This window comes from Mesoplodon bidens, assembly GCF_964165515.1.
Source record: "Mesoplodon bidens genome assembly, contig: HAP1_SCAFFOLD_238, whole genome shotgun sequence".
Classification (NCBI taxonomy): domain Eukaryota; kingdom Metazoa; phylum Chordata; class Mammalia; order Artiodactyla; family Ziphiidae; genus Mesoplodon; species Mesoplodon bidens.
In genome coordinates, this window is record NW_027671924.1 from 354,633 (window position 1) to 365,931 (window position 11,299).

General features: G+C 54.9%; 1 protein-coding gene across 1 annotated transcript; it reads left to right on the plus strand.

Annotated features, from left to right (window-relative positions):
- Nucleotides 1-1,311: 1,311 nt before the first annotated feature.
- On the plus strand, nucleotides 1,312-10,944 carry LOC308610835 (NUT family member 2G-like; the record flags this gene model as incomplete). Its single annotated transcript, XM_081259832.1, is given in 8 exon segments — nucleotides 1,312-1,402; nucleotides 5,392-6,106; nucleotides 7,084-7,212; nucleotides 8,252-8,424; nucleotides 8,874-9,169; nucleotides 9,574-9,690; nucleotides 10,211-10,238; nucleotides 10,241-10,944. Coding segments are annotated over 8 exon segments (2,253 nt in total).
- Between the last annotated feature and the right edge of the window lie 355 nt (nucleotides 10,945-11,299).

An 11,299-nucleotide genomic window follows, 5' to 3' on the forward strand; every position in this document is an offset into this window, starting at 1 on the left:
ATAATGTCACCCTATACACCCTTTGTTCCAAATACACATACAGTACCACACTACTGGCGTATACATAACCCCATATTCCCAACCTCTCACACAGAATGAACTCTGCCATCTTGCAGAATACAGGATCATACAAACACAACATACCTACACATTCAACATCCACCAGCCCCATAAAATAGTCACAGACTTGCCCTCTACACATCCAAATATACATACACAGCTCCTGAAAATGCACACCCACAAACACCCCATAACCATACAACATGCCCTGAATACACAAATGATCAGCCTACATTCCCCAAATATACAAAATTAACAGACTGGACACCCAAAGTAATATACACCACTACTTTTCCTGACATGGCCCTTACGCATATGCAGATAATCCTTCCAAATCCACCATTACACGCACACAAATCCCCAAATTCAGGGGTGAAAAAAACACATGTAAACATATTCCCCAAACACCAAATTACAAACACCTAACCACCAACTCCTTGAGTATGCCTGCGTCACATCTCAACACCCTCCAAATACAACGCTCACTCTTACACACTCTCACAAAAACACAGGCATGACCTCCCTTCAAACATAAATATCCACGGACAAAACCAACCCACACATTTGACTACCTATCAGATTCCCACCAACCAATTAAGTATGTACAGACCCCATCTATGCTTGCAAATCAATCATGATTTGACACCAGACTACAAATACATGTTTATTACCACATTCAGCAAAGTTGCTCGCATCACTGACAAAAGAATGCAGTTTGAACCTAAGTGTTGACTGATGTTTTTATGATAAGAAGGAAGACACTAGTGAAACGATGAGTGTGTTCCTTCCATCTTCACTCATTTTCCAATCACCTGAGCTACACCTTCGGAACCAGATGAGGGTTTTCAACTCGCAAGAACTTCCCTCTAGCTTTTGTACTCTTCACAACGCGCAGACTAGAACGGCACCTGTTTAATAGCTCGCACACACTATTTAGCCCCCACTGTAGGCCCCGCAATCACTGAACCCTTCATGCAGCCGGCTCCCCAGTGGTGCCGATAATCCTGGGGTAAACATCTCAAGGGAATCGAGCTCTATGGGGGCGTGAATCCACATTGTGGGGAGTCTCCTTACATGGACAAGGGCACAAATAACCCACAGGGTGAACAACAGTGCAGAGCGGTGACACCTGAGGGGTGAAAAGTCCCCGTACCCCTTACCTCAGGATTCCTAGAATTGACTCTACAGGCCGCCATGGCAGGCCCCTCCCCCGCCGGACAGCCATTGGGGCCCCACCCTCCGCGCTCCCGCATGCGCTCCTGTCTTCCGGAGCAAACTGCCCCAGCAGACGCCGGGAGCTGTTGGAGGACGGCGGTCCGCCGTGCCCGAGCGCCCCGCCCCAGTGGGCGTGCACAGGCGTGCGCGGGCGTGCACAGGCGTGCGCGGGCGTGCACAGGCGTGCGCGGGCGTGCAGGCGCGGGGTGCGCGGGCCTAGGAGGTCTCTGCAGGAGAGGACAGAAATGGAGGGTCGGGCAAGCTGCGGAACTTCTCTGGCGACGCTCCTCGCTGGGAACCTTCGTGATGGTCTCTTCTTAAAACCAGCGCTTGTGAAATGTGCACTCGTGAGTTTTATATTGCACTCGTGAAACCCATGCACTTAGCTACAAAGAGTTCTGGAGAGCTCCGCTGTTAAGCACAGTAGCCTCAAATTGGGGCAAGTACTTTCATGCCCTTTGGACTGCCGTTCCTTGGTTCTTGTTAATGCCTTTCAAAAAACAGTAGGTCCTTTTTCCTAGCACACCTGAAGTTTCCGTTAAAGAACAATGCTAGCAAAGAATTTCAGACCTGGGCAACACTCTTAAGATACTGTCTCCTGACTCCGTTCCTAGAGTTTTTCCAACGCATTTACTCTACTAGAATATTTTTTCTCCGTGTTCACAGGTGTTTCCTTTGTACGGTTTTGGGGTTTTTTTAAAAATAATTTTGAGAAAGAGTTGACAATCTGGGCCAATTTCAACAGGTAGTATGGGAACAATTTTATTTTCCCTCCCTCCTTTTTTATAATATCTTGCAGAATTTCAGTTGACAATAAAACAACAACAACAAAAATAGTAGCGGGATCAACTTACTGACCTGACTTTGTAATACTTCCCAAAGAAACTTCAATCATCAGATCCGCTTTCTGGTCAAATGCAAGATTAGAGCATTTCTCACTCAACAGGATGCCTCTGAAGACCCCTCACATGTAACAGCACTAAGCGCCTCCAAGTGCAGACTTGAAAACTCCACAAGACACAAACATGGTATCTCTTCGTTTCTTTAATGTTTCGTGATTGAGTGGAAGATGAACTGTCTTCTGAGGCTTGTGATGCATGTCCAGAGATGTTTTTTCTCAGTAGTCAATGCCCGCCCCCACCTTCTGTGCAGGAATAGTCAGAGATCATGATCCAAAGGACTTTTAGATACTCCCTTCTGTGACTGGTCTTCCCAAGTTACATTTGGGCTAATTTGATTATCTCTGTCTGTGGGGTGTAGGATTTTGAAGTATTACAAAAGTGATTGCAGTATTGGGACTGGCTAATTTTTGCACAGTGCAATTTTTGTATCAGTGGCCTTGAGAAGAGTCCTTCAAATACTGTATCAGAATTATGAGTGAGAATCTTGTAAATAATTGGTTGAATGACTGAACAAAGGGAGGAAGCAACAAGGAAGCCTGCCTTTCTCGAGTGCCTGGGTACAATATTTTGCCTCACCATTCCTCTAGTATGAAGTTATTGGTTGCAAATCATTTACGTTTTCCTTCATTATAAAAGCTCCAGGGCTTCCCTGGGGGCGCAGTGGTTGAGAGTCCGCCTGCCGATGCAGGGGACACGGGTTCGTGCCCCGGTCTGGGAAGATCCCCCATGCCGCGGAGCAGCTGGGACCGTGAGCCATGGCCGCTGAGCCTGCACGCCCGGAGCCTGTGCTCCGCAACGGGAGAGGCCCCAACAGTGAGAGGCCCACGTACCGCAAAACAAAAACAAAAACAAAAACAAAACACCTAGGTTGATGGATAAAGACGTGAAAGGAAGGGACTGTCATGCTCAACCTCGGTGCCGTGAATCAAAACAACAGTTTATAAACTGCCTAAAGAGGCACACGCCAATTGTGTTGCCACTGTGGGAGGTGGAAGGAACTTCCGGTTCTTGCCTACCTGCCAGAGCCCTCGTGGAATGTCCCCCCAGCGCACGCCACCCCACCCCGACCCACGTGCCCTCTGCCCCTCCCCCACCGCAGAACGGTTCAGCCCGCATTTTCCGGTTTACTTTCAAACGTGTCCCTCGTTGACTTGGATCCCGAGCGTTTGCTGAAGCAGGTCGCTCTCTGGCTCCTGGTCTTGACTTTTCTCATTGAGGCTACCAGGCAGCAGTAGTCCGTGCCCAAGCCTGCAGGATGGCTTCAATAGGAGGTAAGCCTATAGGCTGGGGGTGTGTTCTCAGAGACCCTGCCATCCTCACATCCTTCAGGTTCACACGTTACACTTAACTGTGGTCACACAGTTGGACTGAAGTAGAGGGAGAAGAGAGCACTGGACGCACAAGGACATTTCACCTGGGGAGACTGGGGAGCCTGAAGAAACCTGAGACTGCCCTGGGGAGGAGGGGTCGTTGGAGGTGGATCCAGAGGAATTGCCCTGGCTATGGAGAAAGGATGGCAGCAGACAGTCTGATTCTTTCTAGAAGGGAGACAAGCCACTTTGAAACGTGTGTGTAAGGATGTGTGTGATGTCCTGGTGGTGACACAGGGAGGGTCATGAGGAAAGCCTAGAGCTGTATTGTGTTCCTGAGGCACCTGAAGCTTGCCTCACCATATCTTTCAAAGGGATTTGAACAGGAGCATACTGTATCTCAGGGGGCTGTGGGGAGAGATGGTCTTGGTGAGAAAACTATTCAATGGGGCTGTGTGTGGCCACACCTGCAGTGAAGTGTCCTCTCCGAGAGCTAGGCAGGGGGTTACTCTAACTGCCGCAGCCCACACCTCGTCCACTCCTCCCAGCCCAGAGCTCACTTGTCAGTTCAGGTAACTGTTGCCTTGGATTCAACAGGGGATGGGCAACCATTACGAGTAACTTCAGCCAAGAGAGGGCTCAGGTTCCTGAGTTGCTCTTAATTGTTCTTCCTTTTGTGGAATGGCAGTACTTCAGACCTACTTCATCTTGTCCAGTATCTCATGGTGGACCCTCAGGCTGCCTTGAGAGGAAGAGTTTGTTCCTATTTCAGGTCACTCCTTCATGGACAGGGAACAGATGTGGAGTGGGGTTGTTTCGGGTGGAATGTCTATGAAGCCTGCTTCCTCTTTTAAAGGGGGAAGGAGTGTAGCCCAGGATCAGGAAGATGATCTTCTGTGTTACTATTAAACATCCTATGACATCTGTTCTGGTGAGTTAGGTGCACCGTGGTGTGTACCTTGTTCTCCTGAACAGGGATGTGTTTCAGACAACTTGATCGCCATGGCATCTGGCTTATGCCTGCATCTCAGATTGTCTCTCCGTTATTGGGAGCTGGAAGGGGAAGGACCACAGGCAGTCTATACTCCCATGACCAATGTAACATGACAATTCCCTGGCCCTTGTTTAATCCTCTGCAGCCATCACTGGCTGTGAAATGACCGAATCTAAGGGACACGTGCCTACTTCTCAGACCACCCCAAGCCCCTAGGAACAGAACTCCTGACTGATGACAGTAACTCTGGGCACTGGGGAAGGGGTGGCAGGACCTGGCCCATGTTACGTATCTGCTGTGGGTTGTTCGGAGATGCAGGTGCTTTCTGGGCCAGTGTCATGGGTTTGTATCAGGATTCCATTAGAGATATTTTCCAGCATTTTGTTTTGTTTTGTGAGGCTAGGAAAGAAAGAGGGGATTTATACTGAGCATCAGGAAAAGGAGGACTGAGGAGGAGGTGGGGCCCTAATATTTTACACAGTGCCTGTCCACAAAGGGCCTTTGGGGGCCTAGAACTTACCTTGCAGAAGGCCCCACCTGCTAGTACGCCGGCTGAGGGGCATTTCTCACAGAGCAGATGTCCACACAGCTCCAGGTCTTGGGAGACAGCCTGTGAGGCTTAGGTGCCAGGGTGTGCCTTAGGGAGGCTCTCCAAGTGAGTGCTTGCTGAGGCAATTTCTTCTCGGCAGGCAGGGGTCAGGGAGCTTGGTGGATGGGCGTGGGGTCACCAGTGGAATAATTCTCAACTGGAAGTCAGGGCATGAAAATCACTTGAAGACATTTGCACGCTGCAGTTTCCCTTGTCCAAGAGTCTCTCATCTGTGGAGATTTACACTCTGATGCCGCAGAAAGCCTCAGTCCCACTTGCCCATTTTCCTCCTCCATTCACTCCTTTCCTTTGCCTCAACAGCATCTGCAGTGCTGGGAACGGATGTCACCATGAACCCCGGTGCCTCCTTGTCTACTTTCACGGCAGTGTCCTTTCCTCCACCCATTCCTGGCGCCCAGCACTGGCCACCCTGGGAGCAGCACCTGCCACCTCTCATCACCCCCGCATTCCCTCCTGGCAGCAGCCTGCGGCTGCCAGCTTTCCCCAGGATGCCTTTGGTGGCTAATGGTGGCTGTGGCCCCAGTGCCCCTGGGGCTTGCAACTTCACTGTACAAGTCAGGTCACAAGGGAGGCCAGTGCAGGCCCCCCAGACTCAGACCTTTATCGTTCCTCAGGGCCCCCTCAACTGGAGCGCTCCAGGGGCCCTCAGCGGGAGTGCTGCATGTCCTGCACCCATATTCTTAGCAACCCCTGCGATGGAGACCATTGTGACTGCTCCAGCTGTTGGAGTTACTCAGGCTGGCAAGGGAGGCTGGACCCCAGGCTTTCCTCCTCAAGCTCCACCACCAGCTGCCCAGATGGCCCCTAACATTCGCCCAGTGAACTCTGGGCCATGGCCACATGGCACTTCCAGGGAGGGCAGCCTGGACACCAACCAGCCCTATGCCTCGCAGGAGGACTGCTCTAACCACCAGAGCGTGTACAGTAACTTCCGACGGTGGCAGCGCCTCAAGCCACTGGCCCGGAGACACCTTCCCCAGAGTCCTGATGCAGAAGCTCTTTCCTGCTTTCTCATGTGAGTGAACGCTCAGGGGGTCATGAACGCTCAGGGGGTCATGAGCTTATCGGAGCTCTTAGATAAAGAGGAACTGGGGATGGACTCGCAGGTTAGGTTTCTAGGGATACTGGAAGCGAGGTGTGAGGGCGATGTCCACGCCAGGAGAAGGCACACTGTCAGTCATACGGGCGAGCCTGCCAGTCCATGACATCATGACTGAAATGTGCCTTATCTCAACTGACCCCACCCCCCTGTGAGTCTAGCCAGCTTGCTCTTCCATGATTCTCCTGGTAATACGGCCTGAAGACTTGCAGTCAGAGAGGGTCGTGGTGTAAGTTGAGGAGCCAAGGAGTGGATGCCACACTCTCCTGTGCTGACGTCTCCTTTCATACAGCACTTGAGTGTACGTGGCCGGGGGAGGTCACTTCGGAGAAGGGGGAGGAGCGCGGGGCCCAGGAGAGCGCTTCATGCACGCCTCGACTTTGTTGATGTGGAGAATTCCACTAGGAACAGGGTGATGGTAGAGCTCTCCTAAGGGCATGGGCTCTCTCCCACTAGAGTTGTGAGCCTGGCAGGCATTTCCATCCTAAACCTGCGGTCCCTCGTAAAAAGGGGACAATCACACTTCACCTTCAGAGGACCGTGCAGAAGACTCCTTGGGCTAATCTATGAAGTGTGAGCAGATTGCCTGGCACATGCCACGCCTCATTGATGATGGTGATTTTTATTATGAAAAGGCGGCCTTGAAGAGGAAAAGAGCTCCCCAAGGCACAGTGTCCCAGCTCTAGCCTGGGAGTGGATGGTCATCCTCGAGTGAGTGTGAGGCGGTGACAGCCGTAGCCGGGAAGGCTTGTCTCTGCTCTCCCAGACACCTGCCTCTCACTCTCCTGTTGCTCAGTCATGCTGTGTTGAGTGATGTGTGGTCCACATTGGTGGGTGGGGTCAGGCAGGTGGGGGCTGGGCTGGGCACAGAGACTAACCCCGAGTGCTTACAGCCCAGCGCTTCGATCCCTGGCCCGCCTGAAGCCCACCATGACACTGGAGGAGGGACTGTGCAGGGCCGTGCAGGAATGGCAGCACATTAGCAACTCTGACCGGATGATCTACTACGAGATGGCGCAAAAGTGAGTCAGCGTCCTGGGCCCAGGGGCTACATGGAGGGTGAGGCGAGTGGGTGAGGGCAGGGTCTGGCCGTGGGGGTGCTCATCAGAGAGGACAAAGGAGAAGGGCTGTCGCTCGGAACGGGGGGCCCGCAGCCCAGAGGCCCTACAGTCCTCCAGAAACCCCTCCCTCACCTTGAGAGTTTGGGTCTTCTGTCCTTCCTCCACCACGAGCTCTGCCCTCCCCTGAGTTTGACCTACCCTTGCCCTCACATGAAGGTCTCAGGACGGGGCAGGGTGAAGCTGTGAGTCCAGTAGGGGTCCAACTCCGGCCATATGGGCTGGGCTGGGGAAAGAGCCCACCCGCCAGCCTGCTGCTTCCTTAGTGGTGGCTGGCTGGCGGCCACTGACATAGATTTGGGACCCCCTCTCCTCACGAAAAGTGGCCTGAGTGGGTACCCTGGCATCCCTCAAGAGGCTGGGGAAGCCAGCTGTCATCAGCCCAAGGGTCTCTGGCCCTTCCAGTGTTTGCTCCACGGTAATCCCCTTGGCTTAAGAAACAAAACCAAACAAACAAGCACCTCTCAGAGGAAAGGAAGGCCTGTCCTCTAAGCTCAGCATCCACATCGTCCAGCCTCTCCTGAGCCCTGTCTCCAGGTCTACGTTCCAGAACTCTCAGTCCCAACCCAGGGTCCTGGATTTGGGCAAGGACCCCTGTGGGGAACACATGCCTGTTCCAGCCTCTGGCTGTCAGCCCTTCATGTGGCTCTGGATGGGGGGCATGGGGAGGGTGCCCCCTGGGTCAGCCACGTGTCCCGTTGACCTGGTTCAATGCAGCGACCTGGCTCTATGCTGTTGAATGCTCTCCAGTGCTGGTGAGGCAGGAAGGGTCCCAGATCTTGTATCAGTTCCAGGAGCAGCTCTCTGCTGTGGACAGCACCTCACAGGGCCTTGACAGCCCCAAGGCACATCCTCTCCCAATCCCTCATTCTTGGCTGCCTTTGTTGGGCTCCAGAACCCAGGCCATTTTCTCAGGATGGCCTGTGCCTCCGTCACACCCCAGGTTCATGCAATTTGAGGCAGAGGAGGAGATGCAGATCCAGCAGTTGCGGTGGATGCAGTGCGCGCAGGGCCTGCCTCCTCCAGCCCCACCGAAGCTGGATCCTCGGGGGCCCCCAGCCCCGAAAGTGGGCCTTCAGCCGGCCACCCAGGTTCCCACTGGAGTTGAACGCACAGGTAACAGGGGCCCAGGGTTGGCCACTCTTCCCATGTGGATCATTTTCCTTCAAGACAGGGGCATTGGTCTTTCAAGCAAAACAGCCACCGAGGCAGGGGGTGGGGGGTGGGATCTCAGATGCCCTTTGTTACTACGGGGTATTGACTTGGTCAATCTTGTAACTTCTCTCACGCCTCCCTGTCAAAGGACTGCACACAAAGTCTGCCTAAGAAGTGGGCTTGATGGGGACACCCCTGGAAAATTGGAGGTTCCCCACTTCCTTATATGTGACTCTCTTAGATGCCCCCTTACCTCCCCCCTCCAACTGTGCATGAAGCTCCAGGTGGTCCTGACCCCCCCACACCCACATCAATGTCCCCCAACAGTGCCCTCACCAGCGTGCGCTCGGTGGTCAGGAGGTGGACCGGGAGCCCCTCACCTTCCTTCCCTTCCTCCTGCTCTGCCGCAGCCTGTGCTCCCAGGATGTCCGGCCCCAGGGCCCAGCCCTCCCGCCCGAAGCCACACGGGTCCCAGCGACCCCCGGAGCCCAAGGCACCCGAGGACATTCCACCTGAGGCTGTGAGGGAGTATATGGACATCATGGAGGCGCTGGTGGGGCCCGTCCACTCAGCCACAGGCGACTCAGATGCAGAATGGGGAGAGGACGGAAATGAGCTGCAGCAGGAAGAGGACGGCACCTACTCAGACCCGGATCTCTTAAGCTATATCGACAAGCTGTGTTCCCAGGAGGACTTTGTCACCAAAGTAGGCTAGGCCTGGAGACTGGGGTCTGCAAGATGCCAGGGCATGGAACTCTCAGCACCCAAGATCTGGGTTCTGCTCAGGCCGTTGGGACTTAAGCTCAGCTCCTTGTTCCTGAGCCTGGTGTTAGGGGAGGTTTACGCAGATGTTTGTGTGTATATGTTTGTGTCTATCTGTGTGTATGCCTTTGTGTCTGTGTTTGTGCCTCTGTATATGTGCTCTTTTGTGTGTGACTGTGTATGTGCATGTTTGCGTGTGTGTATGTGTGTGTGTGTGTGCGCGCTGACCATCCCCGCCTTGTGGAGGAGAGTGGGGTGGGTCTCTGCTTTTCACTTTCCCTCCTGGCCTTCTTGTCTCACAGGCCACTCCTGGCCGAGGATGCTCACAGCCTCTTCTTTCTGTTCTAGGTGGAGGCAGTCATTCACCCTGGATTCCTGGCAGATTTGCTTTCCCCAGACCCACAGCTGGATCTCTTGGCCCTAGAGAAGGAGCTGGAGCAGGAGGAAGGGCTCACCCCCGAAGAAGTGAGACAGGGGAGGGAGAGGGACACTCAGGGAGCCAGGGGACCCCACGGGAGGGGGACCCCAGGTGATCCAGGGGACAGGGGAACCCAGATGACCCAGGGGAGCCAGAGGAGGGAGGGATCCCCGGTAGAACAGGGGACACAAGGGACACTCAGGAAGACCAGGGCACAGAGGGACCCCAGTGAACAGGGGAGAGGTAGGGCCCCAGAACAGGAGGGCCACATAGCGCTGTCCATCCCTCCCCTGCCTGGGACACCTGGCATGGGGAAGGGCCCGTTCTGGGGTGGGTGCAGTGCAGGGTGAAAGGAAGGAGAGGATGGGGAGCCGGGAGGGGAGGGAAGGTCACAAAGCTCGGAATCAGTTGCAGGAGGATGGCAGGACTGCCACAGTGTCTGTATTTGGATTCGAGTCCTGGGGTCGCCCGTCCCCTCCTCCCCCCCAGGGCCATTGTCCCACTGCCCAGTGCTCCTCCTCTCACACGTGTGTGTGGAGCCGTCACTGTCCTTCTCCCTCCTACCAGCTGGTGCAGAAACGACTCCTGGCCTTGAAAGTGTGCGGGCAGCCCCGAGTCACAGTGCACCCGGAATGGCCTCAAGTCCTTCTGAGTCCGACGCCGGCCAAGGTGCCCAGAGGCACGACCAAGACCCCCATCTAGGGGTCAGTGATGAAGCCTGCCCACCAGAGATTGATTCTCAGGCTCTTCATAGGCTCATCCAAACAGACACTGCCCTGTGCAGGCCCAAAGTCTTTGTTCCCTCTGGAGGACGTCAGGAGTTCTCTATATTCCGGCCCGTACGGCTCTCCCCTCCCCAGGGTCAAAGGCGCACCGGCCCTCTACTGAGATCCAGGGATGCGTCTGTTCTCAGAAAGGCCTCTCCTCTTCGGGAGGCCCGAGTGCCCAGGGACGGGTCCAGTGAGAACGAGGAAGTGCTCCAAAGCGTCTTCATCGTAGACTCTCAGCATATACTGGTGCCTTTCGGGATGTCCCTCAGTCCTGCACATGTCTCAGCCCTGGCTTCCTCTGGAGGTTGGGGGGCCCAGAGTGCTCCCCAGTCCCCCTCCTCTCAGAGAAGAGGCCTCAGCCCAGCTCCACCAGCCGCTCCCAAGTCGAGGAAGCGGGCTCTGTGTGGACGCCCAGCCGCTGCTGAGAAGCTGCCCATCCCCGGGGCTGGCCTCGGCGTCTCTGGGAGGCCGGCCTCGGCGTCTCTGGGAGGCCAGCCTTGGCTCTGGGGCTGGCTCGCCCCTCACAGCTGAGAAAGAGAAAGCGTGACCCGTTTGACACAAAGAAGCGTGGGAAGAGGAGGAAGAAGCACTGCAGCCAGTAGGGAACAGCTGGGCCGGCCCTCCAGGGCGAGGCCCCAGGGCAGCCCCCTGGGGAGCTTAGGGGCTCCTCCTCCTCCCAGTGCTGATCCTGGATGATGTGGGGGGAAGGGAGGGGGGCAGGACCACCAGGGTGGGGAGGGGGAGCGGGATTGTGGGGGGGTTAGGGAGGTGGGGGAGGTGGGTGTGGGAGGAGGACCTTTGGAGTGATGTATGTAAATTGTGAACAAAGATCGTTTTCGTGGGAAATGCTCTCAGGCCACTGTCATCTTGTTGGTGTTGAGCTGCT